This window comes from Sturnus vulgaris, chromosome 10, assembly GCF_052056855.1.
Source record: "Sturnus vulgaris isolate bStuVul1 chromosome 10, bStuVul1.hap1, whole genome shotgun sequence".
Taxonomy (NCBI): Eukaryota; Metazoa; Chordata; class Aves; order Passeriformes; family Sturnidae; genus Sturnus; species Sturnus vulgaris.
In genome coordinates, this window is record NC_142252.1 from 1,218,544 (window position 1) to 1,241,793 (window position 23,250).

The window sequence follows — 23,250 nt, forward strand, 5'->3', positions numbered from 1 at the left end:
TGGCTGCTGCTTTGCCTGATGCTACTGCTCTCTAGAAAAACATTTTGGAATTGTGTAACTTATTTTCCAGTAATGTCTGTCTTCTGTATTTGCTGCTGCCATAGGCTAATTTGGAAAGGTTTTTTTTCCTTGCAGAAGAGTCTGAGCATGCTCATGAAGCAGTCTGTACTCTGAGAGTACAAACCAGCAGTATGCTCAGTTATTTCAGAATCTTTCCTCTCTCTCTTTTTCCCTACTGCCAGCATGGAGGGCTCTTCTGTGAACCTCGGTAACAAAGCCCTGTTGGATTGCAGCAGTCCAAACTGTCAAGCCACGTTGTACACGTGATTTTAACACACAGCATGAACATAATGTTTCCCAAGGGAGTACTATAGCCTTTTGTTTGATCCCTTGCCATTATTTCTTGGTACAGAATGACCAGTGAGTAAATGAACGCTGCATTTCTCACAGTGCATTGTGATGGAAGCAAGAACAATGTGTATTCTCTAATATAGCTTTGTCACTTTGCAAGCATTTTTGGTAAAATACACCCAACACCTGTCAGATGATTTAACTACCTTTTCAAGCTCTTAAAAATTCTCAGAAAAATGTTCACAAATCCTCTTGAAAATTACTTGGTAGCTGAAACTGCTTTTCTGGCCTTTTCTTCAGTCATGCAGTGCAGTTGCCAGGACTATTGTTTCTACAGCAGTGCCCAGGGTAATTTCTTACAGATTATCAGCCAAGATAATCAGATGGTAAGAGAAGACCTTCCTTTGGAAGGGGAGAAATTTTCAGAAAGGTTTAAGAACAGCTCTGTAATCCTCTTGGTCGCTGTGAATGATCAACTTTTAAAATCTCCAATGTGAAAGACAAGGTGATTTATCATTTGAACTCCTTCCTACCCATCTGCCATCCATCTTTGCTACCCTCTCCTTCACTTCCCTTGCCTCCTTTTCCTTTGTGATTGTGTCAGCACCTCTCAATAATGGCGAGAGAGATCAGGAACTGGAAAGGAAGATGATAACTTTCTGATATTGGTGCTGATAATCTCTGTAGTTTGTTCTCCATTGAGACAGCTCTTCTGAACATTCACCTGAGACTTGTGAGTGCAGATTCTGTCTCCAGCCTCCTCTGATTCTTTTCCTTACAGATTTAGTAAAAAATTTCATATCTTAATGTATTGCCATTTCTAGCTGAGATTCAAAGGATTTCTGCATTTGTTTTGTTGACTTGATGCTCTCCCACTGCCATTCCCTTTTCAGGGACCTTTCCTAAGAGAGCCTGCTTGAGGCAGGAGGTGAAGATTTGGATGGACCTCCTGCTTTTCTCCTTTGAAGTCCATGAACATTTCTGAGTTTGATTTTGAAAGGAACTAAGGAAAATACCACTAAAAAGGGAGGGGGGCACTGTGGCAAAGAAAGAAAAAGAAGTTCTGTGGTGCTTGGGCATATGTACTGTCACACATACAGAGAACATTTTATAATCGCATTCCAGCTGGTGGTAAATCTTTCATTTTCAATGGTCATGTAAGAATTTCCCTAAGTTCTGAAAGCTGATACTGAGTACTTGTAAAGTGAATGAAGCTAGTGGTACAAATTGATGTGGATAAGTGCCAGAGTACATTTGGGCTTCTCTGAGGATGATGTGTCACTTCAAGCATTCGAGTGATGTATTTCTTTGCTTTTTATCTTACAGTAGTGAGCAGTCCACTAAAGCCAAAACACAAAAGGAATTGCTGAAAACACTGCAGGAGCTGAAAGCTCACCTTCCTTCTGAGAAGAGAGTCAAAGGCAAATCCAGTGTCCTAACAACGTTGAAATATGCCCTTAAAAGCATTAAACAAGTTAAAGGTAATAAAGTGTGATACTGCCTACATAATGCCAACCTGGCTAAAGCAAAACTTCCAAAATAGGAATTTGAATAAACATAGCTCTACACAGGAACTGTGTTATGGCTGAAAACCTTTCTAACCAGGTATTTTCACATTGTAGCTTTTTGTTGGCTTTGTTAACTTTTGTTCCTTTGGGAGCTGAAGCAGCTCTCTGTAGGCTTGCTGTTTGGTTGAGTTAGAAAATTGATTTGAAAACAGTTTACAGTTTTGTTCTGTTTGAACTGTCAGACTAAAATACGTGATCACTCATATATGGTAGATTAAGATGTGTACATTTGTTTGAGTTACTGATGAGGAAGCTCTACCAGGGAAAATGATGCATTTGGAATAGTGCCTAGATTTCCTAACTGCCAACTTCCCAACTTTTGCATTTATGCCAAAAAAAATATTTTTGCCATTTACTGCTTCTGAGCTGGGTGTTTATTGATAATCCTGATTATAAATTGTTTGTTGTTCTCATGTAGCCAATGAGGAATATTACCAGTTGTTGATGATTAATGAATCCCAACCTGCTGGTCTCAATGTATCATCTTACACAGTGGAAGAAGTGGAGACTATAACCTCAGAATATATCATGAAAAATGCGGTGAGTACGGTGCCATGAGTCTCAGTGTGCATTGAAAATGTTTCCTGCAACTGAGATTCTCAGGCATGCCTTCTTCTTAGAAGGGAAGGGTTGGTAGCTAGGCCACAAAGATGAAGAAACTGCCTTTTGCCTTCCAGGAAATGTTAAGAAACTCTGAGCCTTGTCAGACTTTGCAAACTTGTTTCTGGTTAGGTGGGAAATAACTAGTGTTGAGCTCCCTGATCCTCTGAATTGTACCTTGTGCCTGGAGATGCTGGTGTGACACATCCCTCTATGTCCATGTGATACAAAACACTGAGAGACATCATTAGTTTTCATTTCAGTGCACTTGCAAAAGTTGGAGAGTTAACTTTTCCCAAATTCTAGTCGAGGCACATGGTTTGAATCACTTCAGTTTATTCTTATAACTAGGGGTTATTTGCTGTTTCACCAGTTCTTTGTGTTAGTGTGACTGAGGAGTGACAAAAGTGTTGGAATCACTGTGACTTTTTCTATGGGATTTGTCTGGTTTTTGGCAACTGGCTTTCTGTGGGGTCCAGTGATGCTGTGTTCTCATAGAGATAAGAACAGCTAGGACCATCACTGTAGTTCTAGCAGTTAAATGATAACCTGAATGATTTTAAAAATTAAGTTTATTTCCCTATTACTAGTATTTTAGGAACAAGTTATGGAGTCTTGAAAAAATAATGGCATCTAAATGTATTAGACTGCCTCCTATTATTTTTTTGAACTGCAGCCTCTGTTTGAATATATGAAGTTTGAATTCTCTAAAACAAGAGCAGGGTGGGGGATGTTCCATAGCTTGAAATAGGAGGGTTTTGTTGAATTAGTGAATAGTAAAGGCTGCCCACAAGGTGAAATAAATAGGAAGTGTAGAGTGATGTTGCAGTGTGTTTCTTGTTAATGGTATGTTCTGTTACTGGCCAAGCTAATGGTTTAGTCCAAAATTATACCCTCCCACCCACCCTGTCAGTCTATCCTAAACTACCTGCCAATCCTGCTTTGTGCCAACCCCCTGCTTGGAATTCCTCTTTGGAAATCCCCTAAAACTGTATGTCTCATTAGTCCATGTGACCGAGTTTTCTCCCCTACCTGCCTCATTGGACAATGCCTTTGTAAACCCTACCCTTTGCCCCTCCCAAGAATTCCTCCAATTTGCTAAGAATTTGTACCTTCCCCTTGAACCTCCACTGTTGCACCTTCGCCATTTTTGTCTTTTGCTCTGTGAATTCCCCAGAGTAATAAATCCTTTTTATCCTATGGAAAAGACCTGTCCCTCCTCCTTGCCTCCTTCAAACACAGTCTGACAGCCAAAAGGCCCTGGAGCCACAGCTCAAATCACATCTAAGGGCTCCTGTTCCAGACTGTGACCCCCTCTGGGCACGGGGCTGTAGTGGCGAAGTGAGTGCACAAACTGAGAAATTGAGCCAAATATCATAAACATTTTTCAATTAATGTGAATATCCATTTGTGACAGCAGTGTTCTGCTGGCAGCTCTCCAGTTCTTGCACAGTGTTTGTGAATGGAACACTAAAGGTTTTGATGCAGCGAGCTCCTCTCTGGCAGGAAGAGAAACCATCCAAGTGTGTGGGACTTCTTCCCACCTGTGTACTCATTATTTTTTACCAAGTGGTTTAGAGCCCTTTTTTCACCTTTTGTGGATGGACCAACTAACACAAACAGCCTTTCAAAAACACCTGTATTTCATAAATGTAAATCATGTCTGTAACAAGCACAGGGAAAATGTAAAGTTGTATAGCTGGAAGGTCATTAATTCTAAATTCATAAATTCATTCTGCATCATAGAACTGTAGACAATGATATTTAGGGTTTGTAACCCTGTAAATAGTAGTGTATTATTCTTACTACATAAGTGAAAAATATTCTATCTCTGTCTACTTGATGAGCAGATTCATTGTGTTGAACAACATCTGTAATACAATTAAATTTCCTTCATTCTCATTTTGAACTTAAATACGTTTTTATATCATAAATGTTTTTCTCAGAAATATATGCTGCACTGAGGAATGTTTCCAACTGTCTAAATAATTTGAGATTTTTGTTTTTAGGATATGTTTGCTGTAGCTGTTTCTTTGATAACTGGGAAAATTTTGTACATCTCTGATCAAGCTGCTTCTATTCTCCGCTGCAAGAGGGGTTATTTTAAAAATGCCAAATTTGTGGAGTTTTTGGCACCTCAGGATGTCAGTGTGTTCTATACTTCCACCACCCCATACAGATTACCATCGTGGAACATTTGCAATAGAGCTGGTGAGTCTCAACAGCAGGTATTTCTCTGTCCTTCTTTCAGCCATGCAAATGCAAATATTTGCACTGACTTTGAATGTTCTTCCATCATTCCCCATCACTTCCTGAGGGTGCAGCACAGGGACATTGTTAGAACTTCTCTGAACAACACGAGGTGTACAAATCTATTCTATAAACCAACAAGTCTTGTCTGTTGGTTAAGTTTTCTCAATGTCATTATTTATCAGTTCTCATTCCCCTTTCAGCCAGATGATGAATAAAAACAAAGTAGGAATTCATGCTGAATGGTGAATTTACTTTCCACTTGTACTAGCAATCAAATGAAAACAATTTTTCTTCACATTTTCTCTACTTCAAGTATAAAGGGGACAATACTCTGTCTCCTTCCTTTTGAAATGGCTATGATTTGAATACTGGACACTTTGATGATGGTGTAGAAAAAGGTATTTCAGCAGTCATCACTGCATTCACCAAGTGTAATCACAGCTCTCCTCTTCTAGCCTTAGATTATATTAGGCATAATCAGTGAAGGATCAGATGTCTCAGGACACTCGATATGTGTTTGTGGTAGAATTGTTTTACTCATGTACCTACAGCTGTTAGTAATTGAGAAATACCTGCCAGCTATTTCAACTGAACACTTGAAATTCAAGGTCTGCTCTAAATGTTTGAAATCCCAATCCATTGCATACTAAATCTGTGAAGTAAAGCCAGGGTGTGAACCATATTTAATCTGAAAAAACAATTAGCAATAAACATGCATACACCCATATGCATGTATGCAAAGCAATGCCTACATAAAGCAGATCAGAAGGGACCTTATGAGACCTTCAGTGCAACCTCTGGCTCAAAACAGGGTCAGTGGTAAATTATATATAATCCTGATTACTCAGTTATGCAGGAGGGTTTTGGCATTGCTTTCTTGAAACAATTTCTGTAGCTTTATTATGTTTGTGTATAACTTCAAATTTAAAAAATGCAGTAAGTAGAAGTGTGCACACTCTCTCATGTATCAGCTGCCAAATGATATAATATCCAAAATTGTGCACTGGAGGCCTTTGAAATGCCTGAGATTCCCTTGGAAATCAGTGTGTGGCTTCTCTGGAAAAGGAGGGAAATAAGATTATAACATGAGAAGAAGTCTTCAGGAAAAAGAGACAAGAGAGGTGCTAGGAAGTGTATTTGGTGTTTGAGCTGTCCTGGTGTCTTTATAGGATAAGGGTCACGTTTTGGGCTCCTAGGTAATTAAACATTTTTGGTCATTGGTATAAAGTACTGTGAAAGAGTTGATAAGAGTAAGCAGCTCCAACTGGAGAGCTGGTTAGATATGTTTAGGAAAAAGACTTGATAAACAAGGAGCTGTGATTCACACGCCAGCCTCAGAATCCGAGTGATGTTCAGATTTATTTGCTTATGATGTACATTGTTTAACCAATACATATGGAGACTTCAGGGAACATAAACTGAGAAAAAAATCAACATTTATTATCTAAGGAAAAATTCTTGTACTGAATATCATCATCTTCTGGTAATTTGTAATTTGTTATGAAATATGCTTAATATTTCTAGAGTCTTCCACCCAGGATTGCATGGAAGAGAAATCTTTTTTCTGTCGCATCAGGTAAGACAATATTGTAAAGCTTAGTGTTGTGTTATGAAACCAAGCCTTACATAAGTATTTGACTTTTATAAGAACCATATGGTATGTGCATTTCATGCTTCTTCAGAATGTGATTGTGAAGCAAAACATATGCACATCCTTGAGCTGATTAACTGTAGCAGCAACAGAGAAAACTGAACTGATTTCAGGAAGCTCCATCTTGGAAGTTAATCCTGTGAATACTGACCTTTGTGCCATAAAGGAAGGTGGTACAGCATCTCCTCTTGCTCTGGAAAGCCTTTGGTTCATGTAAATAGGAGGGTTCAGCACCTGCTTCTGAGTCTCCTTCATTCTAGAAAACCAGTGTCTCAAATTTGTCTCAGGTATCCCCCAGGAAGATACTGGAGGGTGACTTGTCTCTTTGGAAGTTAATAGAGGACACAATTCTTTGGTTTCTTTTCTTCCTTCTTTTCCTGCCCCAAATCACTCCTCTTTAGTTTGTTTTTTTTTAATTTGGGAAAAGCTGGCAACTTAGTTCATGTTCGTTCTTGTGCAATTTGGTTTCTTGGTGCTTACTGCCTCTCTGGCAGCACTCCTGAAACAAAAATAGTGGATCCAATTATTTGATTACTTCTGAAGTAAATACTTATTATTGAGGTATGAATAAACATGAAATGATTGGAGGTAATGCAGTGCCCCAGATTGTTGCATTGGATGTACTGTAAAAGTACTGCTAGTGTTACTGGAGATTTTTTTGTCCAGCTAACACTGATTTCAAAAGCTTTATTTTTATTAAGCTCTAGCTTTACTGTTATTAAGCTCTGCAGTTACAAACTTATTACAACTGATTCTTTTTTGGTCACTGTGTAAATGGTTATTTTCATTACTATGTTTGCATTCTGGTTAAGCAAACACCTGTTATTAAATATTGAGTCTTCACTCCTTCTAAACTGGAGTAAATATTGATTAAAAGATGATCTTTGTGTTAATCCCTCTGAAAGACAACAAAGTAACTTTGTCTGTTGTGTGAGCAGGGTTTTTCTGTCAGACTTCCATGTAATGCTGTTGTGGGTATTTGTTCAGGCAGTAGAGAGAACAGCACAATCCTTATGGAAGCTGGTATGCAAAGGATACCATCAGAATTAGATTCTCTTCCACCAAAAAAGACATCAAGCTAAGATCTTGAGTGCTATTATAGCAGCTAACATGAAGTTCTTGTGTCATGAGGGAAATACAGTGGACAAATTAAAATTTTATTTAGTATAAGATGAATCTGTTGAAATAATTAACTCTCTTTTAATTATTAGTGCGGGAAAGGAGCGTGAAAATGAGATTTGCTATCACCCATTCCGGATGACTCCTTACCTTATCAAAGTGCAAGATCCAGAAATAGCAGAAGACCAGCTTTGCTGTGTGTTGCTTGCAGAAAAAGTCCATTCTGGTTATGAAGGTAATCCTTGAGTGCAGAAAGACTAGTTTGCTTTCCTAAAAGGAAGAACTGTTCAAGCTTTAGTAAACTGAAAGAGAATTGTTTCTGTTCTCTGTTCTTGCTGCTTTCTTATATGCTGGGCCAGAATTTTGGACTGGCAGCTTGAAGTGTTACATCTGCAAAACCCCCAGTTGCTAATATGCTTTTATTTCTCTCTCAGCACCCAGAATTCCTCCTGACAAAAGGATTTTTACAACTACACACACACCGACCTGTTTGTTCCAGGATGTAGATGAAAGGTAACTTAAAATTATTTTTCAATTTACTGACAAGCAAGCTATCCAGTATCTTTGCAGGATTTAAGGTGTCTATATGGGGTTAAAAAATTATGCAACTACTGGAGAGTGTTTAACCTAAGAAAGGTACATTCCCCAATTTTCACTAACCATGAGAGCACATTACACTAATATTTAAGTGCCTACAAACAACTTGTTCTTCCACTTCCCTTCCCTCTTGGGAAATTCTGGACATAAATTCAGCCAATGAACCCATGTTCAGAAGAATTCCTGTGCTGCCAATTATTACCTCTATGAGACATTTAGTGTGAATTTTTTAGGATTTTGAAGTTTGATTCAGCAAATATGCTGCTGTCACTCTCTGCTGGCCCAGGTACAACTAGAGGCACAGCTTTTCAGTACAACATTAACTCTTTAAAAAAAAAGGTATAGAAAAATGATTCAAATTACACTGGCTGAAGACTTCTCATTCCTTTGACAGTTCATGAAAGCTGGTTAGACTAAGTATTTGCATTCTAAATTAGAAATAAAAAATGCCACCTGTGATCTTTATGTATATACAAAGACTTAAGAACTGAGGTCTAAACCAGGCTTTCATGGAATCATTTAGGTTGCAAAAGACCTCTAACATCATCAAATCCACCACTAAATCTGTCCCTAAATGCCTCATCTGCACATTTTTAAATACCTCTGAGAATGGTGACTGCAGCCCTTCTGTGGGCAGCCTGTTCCTTGACATCCTTTTCCATGAAGAAATGTTTCCTAATAGCCTGTCTAAACCAGCCCTGAGGTAACTTGAGGCCATTTCCTCTTGTTCTGTTGCTTATTCCCTGGGAGAATCAACTCTGTCACCCAATTTGCTATTGTCTGCAAACTGATGGAAGGTGCTCTCCATCCTCTTGGCCAGATCAGGGATAAAGATATTAAACACAGCTGGACCCAATCCTGAGCCCTGGGGACTTGATAAGAGAACTCACTACTGAGTTGAAAGCACTGCCATTCCCCTTCCTTTTCACTTTCCTTGATATTTTCTTTGTGATGGTTTCTGATATTTGGGCTGTATATGGCACTTCATTTTGATTTTTTTTTTTTTCTCCTTAGCAAAAACTACATTAGCTGTAATGGTAACATCTGACTGCTGAGATTCTCCCATTTGTTTTTAAGCATTCTAAGAATGCTAAACTTTTCTTAGTAGGTTGAGATGGGAGATGTCTTCTGACAGATTAGGAGTATAATGGACAATTTTAAGATTCTGTGGTATTTGTTGGATGGAAATCTTGTTTCTGAAAACATATTTCAATCTTGGCAAAATCCTTAAATGCAGCAGAAGAGAGAGGGGTTGGGGAAAGGAGGTTATTGAGATGTTTGACTAAGATGGAGTCAAGGTAAAAAGAGCACTGTTTGACTTCTTGAGTCAGTTTTATCTCTAGAGAGGCAGATGTTGTGGCTAAGTGAGTTCCTGTAGGATGGACACTGTAATGCTGACAAACTGGTTTTCCATGCTGTGATTTATACAGCCCCCTAAACAGCTCAAGTTGATAAAAGAACTACTTAATCCACTGTAGTTATGTCTTCTTCCTGGATTTTTCTCTCTCCTTCATTTCCACACATGCTTCAAGCCAGCTGCAGAGTGGGTTTATCTTTACAAAGAGGCTGAGGGCACAGTGCAAAGCTTCTGTTCCTCTGTGCATCCACAGCTCGGTGGTCTCCAGTAGTCATTTAACAGAAATGGCAAAATTACTGACTGGAGAGCCTTGCTCTTATTCTGGGGCTTGAGTGGAGCAAGTCCAGTAAATCCTTCCCTGTGGATCCTATGGAAGCTTCTTTCCTGTTAGTCTGATGTTGCCACTTGTTCTCAAATCCCACTTTCTAACACTTCCAGTGAAAGCTGATTGCATCTTGGTCTGAAATTAGCACTTTGTGTCATTTATTTCTGTTCTTGTGATTGCGTAGTTGATTTTGCTTTTAATTATTTAACTCCTGAGAGCATTGGCAGCCTGATAAATGTTTACCAAGACATGCATATGCAGTTTATTACTCTTAAGCCCTCCAGGGTTTGCTGGAATACACAAAGCAAGAGATTCTTAAAGAAAGCAGACTCAATATTTAAAAATGTGCAACTGAGCACCTGCTGTTCGCTGAGTGTTGTTCATAACATAAGCCTGAAACTGTTGCTTGACTTGCATAAAATAAAGTTAATTTCTGTAATCAGTACGTGTTCATGGGTTGGAAAAATGCATATTTGTCTGAACTCTGCAGGTGGATCTCTGTACAGAGTATATTAAGTAAAAATAAATATTTTCTTGAAATTAGATGATCATACCTATATGTATTTGTCTTAATATATTTGATACTTCATGCATATGGGTATAAGTTATTCGCAAAGTGGATTGATGCTGTAAATTAATTTAAAGCAGTTTTGTATGTAACTTACAATAATAATATAAAGAGACTTATTCATGTTTTTTGGACACTTTAAATGTCACTGTACAACACAAACTAAACTTGGCAGCATCACCTCATCAGGCATTCTTATGCCACACGTGTATTTGCATTCATAAAATTAATTTATTAACCTCTAAATTTTTATGAGTTACTCATTATGAGGAAGCATAATGGTGCCAAAACATCATTCTCAAATACAGCATTATATGAGCACAGAAGGGCTGGTTGGAAGGGACTGCTGGAGGTCTTGGTTCCATCCTTTTGCTTGAAATGAAACCTTGCCCAGTCCTGGCTAAGGTCAGCTGTGGCCTTGTCTCAATAATGCCTGGAAACCTTCAGACACACAGATTGCACAGTCTGTATGGGATCCCTCCTGTGGTGCACTGCTCTGTTAAAAACCTTTTCCTAACATTCAGCATCAGCTTTCCAGACTCCAGTCTGGGACCATTGCCCATGGTTTTATTGTCTGGCACAATCAGGAAAATTTAACTCCATTTTTGTAACTCCTCTTTCCAGCAGTATGGAAAGCTCCTGGATCATCTTTTAGTTTCCTTTTCATCAGAGCAGGCAAGGCCAGCTCAGTCTCACATTCTAGATCCCCAACTTTCATAAAGCAGGTGGCAAAGAACAGCAACAGTGCTGAACAAAACCTTCTTGTGGTGTTATTTGATGAAGCCCTGGCTGAAGTTGTTTGGAGTTGACTGAGATTTTAAAGTCCTCTAGCAGCACAGCTTTTCTCATGTCCTTTGAACTTGGCAGCACTTCTAAATGTCAGTGTGTCAAAGTGATCTGATTTAGTGTGAGATCTATGCCAGTTTCTGCTCTGTTGCTTTAGTTCATCTACAAGCTTTTAAGACCCATTATTAAACTAATTGCTTTGGTAATAAGGCATTAGTTGCTATCCTCTTTCCCCTCTCAGCCTCTTTGCTGGAAGGGTATGTTTGATGTTTTGGGGAACTGATGTAATTCCAGTGGGTTGTTGGAAGTGCAGTGTTGAAGGCATTTGCTGCATGATGCTTTTGAGTTCCTGCATGACACAGATCCCCCATCTGGTGCACTGGGCTGAGTTCTTCATTAAAGATACTCAGGTATTTCCCTGGGCCTTTGGCAGTGAGGGGGGCTGGGAGGAAGATTTACAGCATTTTGAGCTTACCAGATGACTTGTTGGCATCTAGCAACTTAGACATCACTGAGTAGTGTTGCCTTAGTACATTTTTTTTCCAAAGCACATTTTCAGTAGTTAACCTTCAGGGTAAGTTGCAAAGTGATATTTGTGAACTTTTACTCCTTTATCCTTAATGCAAATCCTTGAAGAGATCAGTAAAAATTTTGTCACATAAATTAGTTTTTCACGTCACTAGATGTGGTCATGGATAATGTGCAGGAATTCAGTACCACTGCTTTTAATTCTCTAGTTAATCAGCTTGCTCCTCTGCAGCTTCTCTGAGTTGAACTCTTCACCTGCCTGTGTGAAAGTTGTGTTGAGTGCTGGTCAGCTCCCCTGGTGCTAGTTCAGCTCTGGTAATCCTGTGATCCTTAGCCATGGCTCCCTGCCAAGGGATTGGGGTACTATTTACCTTCATGAGAGTCTTACCCGATTAAACTTTATTAATGCTCTTTTAAAATTAGGGTAAGTATTTATCCTCTAAAGTTAGGCAGCAAAGAAGACAGAATTGCTGTGGCAGTCTCTTTAATTTGGTCTAACCACCACCCCACAAACACAGCAAGCCCCCCTTGCCCTAAGTGTATGACTGTTGTTAATTTGGCACTGCTTTTTCACCAAATGTAAACTTAAAATTATTCACTGTCTTCACAGGAAAAACAGCAAAGAAAGCTTAAAATGAAAACATTTTAAATATGAAGTATGCATTTATTCTGCCAGATTTTTATTATGTTTTCTTTGTCTTTCTTTCTCCAGAGCAGTACCTCTGTTGGGATACCTACCTCAGGATTTAATAGGAACACCAGTCTTGGTGCATCTTCACCCAAATGACAGACCCTTAATGCTAGCAATTCACAAAAAAAGTATGTAACCTCTTACTGTGGCAGAAATATAAATTTCTTTCTAGAACTTAATAATGACTACAATGACCTCAACAAGTAGTAGGAGAAAATTAATTGTGCCTGATTTTTTTCCACAAGTAAATCTGAATCTTTTACTGCACAACCTGATTCTTAATGCAAATCCATGAAAATGAGAAATCAATTTTGTACTTTCTATGAAGCATACATATCTCTTGTAAACAAATTGACTGTAAATAAATATTTCATACACAAAGAAAATTTTCCTGAGAATGGTGTGACAGAAGTTGTCATGTCTTACATGATAGTCTTTCTTATTTCATAGAGAAGAAAATAAGAGCCATTCCGCCAAAGTTTGTAAAGCTGCTTCTTCAGCCTTCTTTAGTTTGTTTTATTCTAAGGGTGGTTTTCTTGATCATAGTCCAGTAAATTATGAAGATCTGCTTATTCTGGTAGCTCTATATTTCTGAATGTATCAATGTACCCAGTATTTGTTCTCTCAAGTGGCATCTTCCTCCATGAAGAGGAAGTACATTGGATGTCCATTCCCTCCATGAATGTACAGTTCATTGTAAAATCCTGAATCATTATGTAGAATTGTGCAAACATGAATCTGAAATTTCTGTTTGAATCCTTCATTGCAGTTCTTCAGTATGGAGGGCAGCCTTTTGACTATTCACCAATCAGGTTTTGCACTAGAAATGGAGATTATATCACCATGGACACCAGCTGGTCCAGTTTCATCAACCCTTGGAGTCGAAAAGTTTCATTTATTATTGGAAGACACAAAGTTAGGACGTAAGTCAATATATTTTTGTTTTCCCTTCCCTCAGGTTTACATAGAGATCCTGAAGATGAGGGAACAGAACAAGCATTAGATTCTGTGGGGGATATAGAGGTGGTAAATTGAAACTGTGGTCTCTGTGGTTGAAACACTTGCCTTTGCAGTGAGCTGGTGTATGTTTGGTTTGTGCAGGGGTCCCTTAAATGAAGATGTGTTTGCTGCTCCCAACTACACAGAGGACAGAATCCTTCACCCCAGTGTTCAGGAGATCACTGAGCAGATCTATCGGCTGCTGCTGCAGGTACAGCCAGTGCTCTGCTCTGACCCTGCTCATTCTTGCTGACGAAAGGCTCTTTATCTTGGTGTGACATTGTCTTCAGCTCCTTCTACTGTACTGCAATTTCTGGCTGCAATCCTGGGAATTCCTTGCACTCATGACAAGACTTACTGAACTGTGTTAATGCTCCAGTTGATATCTTAAGAATTTCATGTAGTTATGGAGTTCTCCAGATAAACAAACTAACAAAACCAAACAAAATCCTCCCAAAACCGAGCAACAAAAAAGCCAGCATAAAATAAAATATCTTTTCCTGACATGGAATTACTGGTGTCCTGGGTGTGTGTGTGTATATACACTTATTTTTTTTAAATGTTGTTTTCACAGCCTGTACACAACAGTGGATCCAGTGGCTATGGAAGTCTGGGTAGCAATGGTTCACATGAGCACTTGATGAGTGTGGCATCCTCCAGTGACAGCACAGGAAATAATAATGAAGACACTCATAAGGATAAACCAGTAGGTTTTGAATTTTTCTCATTCAAGTATATGGCACAAAGCAAACCAGTAAAAGTGGGGATTTTTAACATTTTTTAACTTTTAAAATAATGTTTTCGAATTAGAAATAGGAGAAAGTATAAAGAAAACGCCACCTTTTTTTGTCTGAGGAAATAAACATTTCTGGTGTAGATGAAGCCTCAGGGTACTGAAGCACAGTGATAGACATGAAAGTGTTATAAAGAATTTAAACCTGCTCTGTGTGTTTACTTAATCTAATGTCTGTTAAGTGTTATATGCTGTGTTTCTTGGGAAACCAGCTAGATATGTGAAAACAGTTTCTTTTGGGAGGGGAAAGTCTGTAATTACTGATTTCCCAAATGAAAGTAAGAAGATTAAATACAGTAATACCTGCATAACCAAGGGATACTGACCCTGATCACTTTCAATGTTGCAAAAATACAGCATTTATACAGAATGAAATACATTGAATGGACTAAAACAATCTTCTAGTTTGTGCTTCAAACTTTTTCTTTGTATTTAATTCTGGAAGCCAAAAATTTTCCTTGGTAAATTCTACTGCTTGTAGGCTAATCTGATTTGTGCTTCTGTGATCAGACTTTGCAGACTCCTGCTCTTGCCAAGGTGGTCACTTTGCTGGCTCTCAGTCCTTAAACATTGCTGGAATAAGCAGATGAAGTCTCAGGATCTCTTATTTAACAGGGAAATAGATGCCTGGCATTCCTTCACTATTTCCACAAACAGTGAAGGCTGTTACAGTCCAGCTCTATAATATCCTGTCAGTGCTTGGTTAGACTTCTAGTTTTTTTAACCAAGTGATAGGTTTGTTTTTTTTCTGAAGTCATCTTTGTAATGGATATTTTATGTTTTCCTATCCAAGTTATTCAAACAGATTAAACAAAATACAAAGTAATTGTGTACAAGAGCATACTTTAAAGTTCTCTTTCCAATTGCAAATTTTCGCAGTGGCACAATAACATTGTATATATACATATTTCTTGTGATCAAAATAATTGCAAGAGATTAACTGAGGTTAGATTTAGTCTACTGAGGAATCACTGTGAATAATGTTTTATGTCAAAATTTTGTACTACACCTTTTGTGTCAAAATTTTGAAATAACTGTTCTTCCCAAACTGCTTTCAGGAGGTTTGTCAATATGCCCGTAAGGTCAAGAATAAAGGACAGCATATTTTCACTGACAGTAAAGCCAAACTGGACTCTAAGAAAGAGTCTTTTGCAGGTAAGACATTAGCAGTACCCAGTCTCCTGTGCTGGTGCCTTGGATAATATGGCAGCAGGACTTTTTAATAGTTGAATTTTAATCAATGCATGAAGACAGGATTTTATCAATTGCAATTATATTGTCCTGTGGCTCTCTAGTGTGCTCAGGACAATATTGTGTTTGGCTGTATTGAATCAATAGTGGTGTAACAGAGTTAAGGCATGGCCTAAAGCTGTTGTCTTGAAATAATTTAAGTGGGCACTAGAGTTGACCTCATCCTGAGTGTGTTCCAACCCTAATGATATATATTCCCTTACAGCCACAGTTTTTATTCCCTTTGGATCCATATGCAATCTAATTAAACTTTGTAACTCCAAGAACCCATAAGGACAGGAAAATTTTTACACAATATTCATTTATTAGTGCATTGCAGTGGTTAATTTGTGACCTGCTAAATATGTAGAAACGAAAAGCCTTTACTACTGTTGCTTTTAGGGGAGTTTGTAAGGATTTAATGTCTTAATTGCTTAATAGCAGTATGTCTTTCCACAGAAAAACAGAATACTGCTGGTGGTCAGGTGAAAGGTGTAGGGGGAAAAGATACTGCAGGAACAGCTGCTCCCAAAAATGTGACTACTGAGGAGCTGGCTTGGAAAGAACAACCTGTGTATTCCTATCAGCAGATCAGCTGTTTGGACAGTGTTATCAGGTGAGCAAGCAGTGAGTAAATTAGTCTTGACCTCTGGACACAGGACTAGTATGTCTAATATTGCTAAATCATTGTATTTTAGGTACTTGGAGAGTTGTAATGTGCCTGGTACAGCAAAAAGAAAATGTGAACCTTCAACAAGTGTTGCATCACTGAGCTCTGGAGTTCATGAGCAAAAAGCAGCTGATAATTCTATCCAGCCATTGGGAGGTAACTCTACATCACAGCTTTTTCGTGACTGAGTTTTGCTGGCAGGCAGTTGGATGCTACTTCTTTGCAGAATAATGACAAGTGTATCTTAGGCATGATCTCATAGCCCCTTTCTCAGTGTTTGATGTTGATTTAACTTCTATCATTAATATTTTCCTTACAATTAAAATATTGAGTAGTTGATTGCATATCTGAATTGTAGATGCAATAAGCTAATTTGTACTGTACAAAATACAGTAGGATTTTGAGGTTCAGGACTTGAATCATAATCAGATGTAGGAAGTTTATTACACAGTTAGGACTTGAAAGAACAATCAGCTGAAGAACCTAGCAGCTAATTAATTGCAACAAAAAATATGCATATTACATTTCTACTTTAAAAAAAAGGAGCAAGAAAAGGTAAAATGCAGCACAGGACTGTTCTGTGTTTTGTGAGATGTTAGAACCCAATGTTCATCCATGAAAACAAAAAGATGGGGATTCCTGAAGCAAGCTGTCTAAAAAGTCTGCTGCAGACAGAAACATTGAGTTAATTTTTTAGGCCTTAGATAGATGTAGCATTTGACATAGTCCCTTGTCTGGATGGGGAGCTAAGTGAAGAATGTGACTGGTTAGTCCAAGGATTGTGAGACTGGTAAAGAACTGCATGCAAATGAGAGATTTGCTCATTCTACCTTGTCATTATATGAGGCTGAAGGGAGAGTGTCCAGTGGAGTTTCTCAAAAATTGGTTGTGGGAATGATCTTGGCTATTTGATGAGCTTCAAAAAAAAGCTCCAGCAGAGCCTTTAGAATCAAATTAGAAGGTATCAGTAGACCAGGAACAGAGAGTCCTCCAGAAGGGATTGAAATGCTGTAATTTGGAGTCTCTGTGGTTCTGGTTGGCAGGAGATGATGTGGGTCACCAGCTCTTTGTTGCACAGATGTCTGAGATGAAGTCACCAGTCAGGAAAAAGGCAAACTTTAGGTCTTAAATATGCACTATGGAAGTATTCCTGTGAGAGGAGGAATGTCTTAATGCTGTTTGGTGAGGTACTGCTCTGACCTCTGCTGGATTACTGTGTGGCTTTCAGGGGAGAGAATTTTAAATAGCTGAATGTTCAAAACAAAGCTCTTACAGTAACCAGCTAATGAAATAAATCAGTGTACAACACTTTGTGAGCTGGGGGCAACTTATTCTTGGGCTGGAAGAGGCTAGAAAATGACCACCCAAATTGTGCCATAAAAGAAGAGTGAAGACCAGAAAGAGAAAATGTCCTTCACTGACAAGGTTTGGTTTGGCTGTATATGGGCTTAGAGGATTACATCTGTTGCTCCACAGTCATTCCATTCCTGGAATGTATAAAGTAAAAAGTTCACTTTTTTGTCTTGTCAAGTGCAGTTTGGCCTTTACTGTTTTGTAGCTCTAGCAGCATGTAACTTGAATTTGCTCTTGATTATGTTCAGTAAGCTGCAACTTTATTTCTTTTCACAGATCCTGCTGTGTTGAAGGCATCTGGTAAATCAAGTGGTCCCCCAGTGGTTGGTGCTCATTTAACATCTTTGGCTTTACCTGGCAAGCCTGAAAGTGTTGTGTCTCTCACCAGTCAGTGCAGCTACAGTAGCACCATTGTTCACGTTGGAGACAAAAAAACACAACCTGAATTAGGTAGGACTTTTGCCAATATTTTTATTTCAAGATGGCAACTGCTAGCAAGTTCAAATTTCAGACATGTGAAGGGCTGATGTCTGCTTGTTACTTAAATTTTCTTACAGCCAAGATGGTCTTAGGAAATGGGATGAAAAGGATGGAATGTGCAGTCTTAAACTTGCAGCTAAATCATTACAGAATTGTAATACCTTAAAAATGCATGTACATAGCTTTCTTTGCTTCATCTTGAGTATTTTGCCTTCTGTTCCTGTAGAAATGATAGAAGATGGTCCAAGTGGAGCAGAAATCATAGATGGCCAACTTGTTGCCCCTCCATCCAGCTCTGCACACATAAATCAAGAAAAGGAGCCATTTAAAAAACTGGGACTTACAAAGGAGGTCCTTGCAGTGCATACACAAAAAGAGGAGCAGAGCTTCTTGAATAAATTCAAAGAAATCAAGAGATTTAATATTTTCCAATCACACTGCAATTACTACTTACAAGATAAACCAAAAGGACGGCCTGCTGAACGTGGTATGGCAATAGTTTTCACAGTAAAACTTGTATTTATATAGAAAGTACATCCTGTTGGGAGGGATTAAAAATTTCCATTTTTAATTGTTTTGTGGGACCAGTGTGGACAGTGACAGTTGCATGCTATTTTCAAAACCCACATAAAAAAATTCTGACAAATCTTGCTGGAAGATTTAAAGTGAAATATTGCTTTTAGTGTCATAATGGATGTTTTAGGAACTAATATTTTGCTTGTTCTGTTCTCTATACTTTTACTGTCATGCATCTACTTTAAAAGGGCAAAAAAACCTGCTTTAGGATGTTTGCTTTACTCTATTTGTGCTTGTATTCCTTTGCTTTTCTTTTCCTTCTGTCTTACCATCTGTCTTTTGTTCAGATTTGTGGTTTTGTTTTGTTTTCAGCTCCTTTGTTTTCCAGTTTTCCCCATTCCACTGTTGTGTAATTGGTGAGACAATCTGATAATTGTCTGGTTGCCTTTAAGGTAATAATGTGATCAGCAGGATGGAAATGGCAGAGGCTAGCAGTAATAGTGACATTGTCTTGTGTATTAGGCCTCGGAGCTCTGGGTGGCATTTGACTTGACTTGGAACAGAAGTCAGACACTGCTAAGCATTTTTTCCCAGATTTTTATCTTTCTATTTTTAATTTAAATGGTTATACATGTCCTGTATAGCTGTATTTTTATAACCTTTCTTACAACTTCTCCTTTTGCAGGTGGCCGTGGACAGAGAAACGCCACTTCTGGAGTGGATCAGCCTTGGAAGAAAAGCGGGAAGAACAGGAAATCGAAGCGCATTAAACCACAGGAATCTTCAGACAGCACAACTTCTGGAGCTAAATTCCCCCATCGGTTCCCCCTCCAAGGTTTAAATGCCACAGCTTGGTCACCGTCAGAGACTTCCCAAGCTAGCTACTCAGCAGTGTCCTTCCCCACTGTCATGCCTGCATATTCCCTTCCTGTTTTTCCAGCAGCAGGGACGGTGCCACCGGCTCCTGAAACTTCACTCTCTGGTTTCAATCACTTGCCAGACTCTGGAAACGCTTGCCCTATGCAGCCATCCCAGTTCTCTGCACCCTTCATGACGCCCATGGTGGCTCTTGTGCTCCCCAACTACATGTACCCAGAGATGAACAATAACTTACCTCCAACGCTTTACCCCAGCCAGCCCAACTTCCCTGCCCATGCTGCCTTCTCGTCACAGACAGTGTTCCCAGCACAGCCCCCCTTTGGCACAGGCAGCCCCTTCCCACAGCAGCCGTTTTTCCCAGCACAGCCATTCCAGTACAACCCTCCAGCAGAGACTGAGAAGGCTCCTGTGGCAGAGCCACGCAACGACCCCTCCCGTTCCTGCACTCCACAGTCACCAGGGCCACAGGACCAGGCTTCACCTCCTCTGTTCCAGTCCAGGTGCAGCTCTCCTCTGAATCTGCTACAGCTGGAAGAAACCACAAAAACTGCAGAGAGTGGAGCTCCTGCGGGTTTACACGGAGCCCTGGGTGAGGAAGGAGCCATGGGCCAGATGAGGACAGCAGATAACGGCAGTGGGAAGGAATCCTTACCTGTAAGTCTGGGTCACACCCTCCTTCTCCTGCCTCTGCTGCATCATCTTCACTCCTTTTCTTTCCAGGACCTCTTTGTTAGTGATAGACAGAAGTGATACCGTACCAGGAGCTGGACTCACAATTGTAGTTGGTAAATTCAAACTTTAGCAAACTGAATAAAACGTGAAGTCCAAACAGAATAGTCTCAACTTTTAAAAATTAAATCTACTTCATCATTCTTCTAAATATCAGGAAAATTAATCCACAAACTCAAGAGGTTTATGTCCAGAAAGGAGACAGAGGAGTCCTTTTTGCTTTATTCGAATAAAGGGAGAGGCCATGGGACATTGCCCTGGGATCTCTCAAATTTCTGGAGGACACAGCCTCCTTTTTATCCCAATTTCCCTGCCACATTTCCCTCTCTCTTTCCCCATTGGCTGAGGTACTTGAGAGGCACAGACTTCCAGGAACTCCTGATAGCTGAGATTCCCCTCTAATGTATAACCTTCCCTTTTAATTTTTAATTTTTATAGAATTCATAGTTTTTTCTCCGTTGCTTCTTTCATCTTTCAATATCCAATTTCATTTATCAGCAGCCCTACAGTTTGTTTGTAAAAGCTAATAACTTTTTACATTCACTCATCAGTGGAATCCTTCCCATTGTTTCTTTCATCTCTCAGTGCCAGTCTTACCTACCAGCAAATCCACAGATTGTTTGTAAAGACAAATTCGACATTCCTCTCATAAAGTTATACTAGGAAGCTTGGAAATATATCCTGAAAGAGTTTTCTTCCATTTCATTGAAGAAAATAAGAATTTGGATAAGCCCATTGAAAACCACTGAAATAAACTGTAAAATAATGTGGGCACTTTATTTTTAGCAAGAACTTTTGAGCTAGTGAGTTTGTGTGCATGGGAAAAACAATCTGTAAGTGGTCTGAAAGAAGCTGATATAAATTAAAAGCACATCTGTGTTTATAAACAAACGACCAAAGTAAATGAAGAATTCATCATTTCTTGCAGACATAACTTTATTTTTGTTTTGTTTGTTGCACTAAAACTATGCTGAACTAATTGGTAACTTCAGGGTTTTTTTTATTTCCTAGCTCATTTCAATTTGATAAATAAGTCTAACAAATAACTTGAGATGGAGTAATATGTGTGTAAAGGTTTCCATGGTAGAAATATGTGAGGTATTGTTTGTGCTTTCTAAAGGCACCATAGAGTATCATAAAAGCTGATGGGATGGAGCTGTATCCTGTATCTTTTTTGACTGCCTCTTTCCGTTATTCAGGAATAATGTGTTCAGAGTAAAGTCAGTTCCTTCCATTATTACACGTTTTGCTACGTTCTGTCAGCCTTAATTTCTAATATTTTATCCTCAGACTGATTTGCAGTCAAGTTTTGATTAGGTTAAAAATTAGTGTAGGTAATGCTCCTTCCCTTAAAAATATACAAATAAGTGATGTTGCTGGGAAGCCCCTGGGAACATTTTCTTCCTACTCTCAGTGCTCCTCTTCCTTCTCCTCTCGAGGAGGTGGAACAGGGAGGGATGTTGATGTAAATCCTTTGAGGTAGATTATAGTGGAGCAATTGCTACTATGTTGTGAGTGGCTTGGGTAAAATCTGAGTTGTCCAGGACAGTAGGTGCTGTCAAACAGGAAATACACTTCTTACTTTCTCATGAAACTATATTGTTAATTGTTTGAAGAGAAATTCAGTTGGTCTTACTGAAAGGCCTCCTGTGTGCCTGTCAGTCCACTTCATTATTCCTTGGCATGTGTTATTGGTTTTTGAATAATTATAAACATTCGAATATGAAGTGAAATGGGTTTATTACTAATGATTTATATGATTAGTAATACAGCTATTACATTTAGTAATAAATGTATTAATAAATAAAGCCCATCTCATATGCCCTTCTCATACTGGTTGATCCCATCCTCTGACTCCTCTAGTTTTGAAGTAGGAACTTTTTTTGTCCAAGAGGAATGTTGAGCTAATTTTGTAAGATGGTCTGGGGTTAAAGATCATGTTGATGTGTAAGTATAGAGGAGTGCTGACAACTTTGTAGCCTTTTATTTAAATGGACACTGCAAAACTATGAACTATTTATTACCTGGAAGCATAATTTATGAGGATTTATTTATTTAAAGTAACAAAGCTATTACATTTAGTAGTAAAGAGCTTTGATTTTTGGTTTTTGGTTTTTAATTTTATTTTTTCTCCTTATCACTAGGCTGAATCTCCAATGGATGCTCAAAACAGTGATGAACTCTCCATGTCCAGTGTCCTGCTTGACATTTTGCTGCAAGAGGATGCATGTTCAGGCACTGGCTCAGCCTCTTCAGGGAGTGGTGTGTCTGCAGCTGCTGAGTCCCTGGGCTCTGGGTCCAATGGCTGTGGCATGTCAGGGAGCAGAACAGGTAACTCAGGCAGCCAGAAGCCTCCTGGCATTGCAGACACCATGAACAGCAAGTGAAAGGCTTGGTCTTTACTCCTCATTGCATAGTTTATTCTTGATTTCTTTCTTACTGCATTACACAAACGTTTTTCTGTTGGGCTTGATTTACAGAATAGAAGCTTTTCTAAGTGTATGTAAAACAGGCATTAAGATACTGTGCAGGCATAAAGGAATAAGAAAAAGACCATACTCCTTCATGTTCATTTAAAACTTTTAAATTAAAGTGAACTAATTATTCTGTTGAAATTTAATGGAATTTGAGTTTTTAAAAGATGAATGTGTGGAAGGGTGAAAGTTCCCTCTGTTTAAAAGAAAGAAGTAGAATAGTGGTTGTATTTATACATTCAGTTCTCTTTAATCTTCTCCACACTCAAAAACTTTCAGATAATCCATGTTTTGAACCATTCATAATGAAGTGTTAAATCTCTGTTTGCAGGTAGCAGTGAAACTAGTCACACCAGCAAATACTTTGGGAGCATTGATTCCTCAGAGAATCACCATAAAACCAAAATGAAGACAGAAATGGAAGAAAGTGAGCACTTCATCAAATATGTGCTTCAGGATCCCATCTGGCTGCTGATGGCTAACACAGATGACACAGTGATGATGACTTACCAGATCCCCTCACGGTAATTCCAGTGGCACAGCCCTTCACACATTCTCTTTTTAGGGCAAGCAGAATGTACAGGAGGAAAGATGTGTTGGAGTCTCAATCTCAGCAGAAATTAACTGGTTTTAATGTTTAGCTCAGTGTCAAGAAAAATTCTTGCTTCCTTTATATGTTTTGTGTACTACACAAGGGCTTCTCAAGAAGGAAAAATAGTTTAATTAGGCTTAG

At 38.9% G+C, this 23,250-nt stretch overlaps 1 protein-coding gene across 5 annotated transcripts in view; it reads left to right on the top strand.

The window, feature by feature from the left end:
* PER2 (period circadian regulator 2) overlaps positions 1-23,250 on the top strand; it is a 46,194-nt gene that overhangs the window by 18,162 nt on the left and 4,782 nt on the right. For all 5 annotated transcript variants that reach the window (XM_088170508.1, XM_014870271.2, XM_014870269.2 and 2 more), the window contains 18 exons: positions 1,678-1,832; positions 2,338-2,459; positions 4,529-4,730; positions 6,297-6,348; positions 7,635-7,777; positions 7,977-8,055; positions 12,416-12,522; positions 13,164-13,317; positions 13,496-13,604; positions 13,968-14,099; positions 15,245-15,341; positions 15,876-16,032; positions 16,115-16,242; positions 17,716-17,889; positions 18,146-18,406; positions 19,121-19,968; positions 22,188-22,374; positions 22,849-23,041. In XM_088170508.1, the coding sequence (XP_088026634.1) occupies positions 1,678-1,832; positions 2,338-2,459; positions 4,529-4,730; positions 6,297-6,348; positions 7,635-7,777; positions 7,977-8,055; positions 12,416-12,522; positions 13,164-13,317; positions 13,496-13,604; positions 13,968-14,099; positions 15,245-15,341; positions 15,876-16,032; positions 16,115-16,242; positions 17,716-17,889; positions 18,146-18,406; positions 19,121-19,968; positions 22,188-22,374; positions 22,849-23,041 (3,300 nt within the window). The remainder of the gene's footprint in view (positions 1-1,677; positions 1,833-2,337; positions 2,460-4,528; positions 4,731-6,296; positions 6,349-7,634; positions 7,778-7,976; positions 8,056-12,415; positions 12,523-13,163; positions 13,318-13,495; positions 13,605-13,967; positions 14,100-15,244; positions 15,342-15,875; positions 16,033-16,114; positions 16,243-17,715; positions 17,890-18,145; positions 18,407-19,120; positions 19,969-22,187; positions 22,375-22,848; positions 23,042-23,250) is intronic.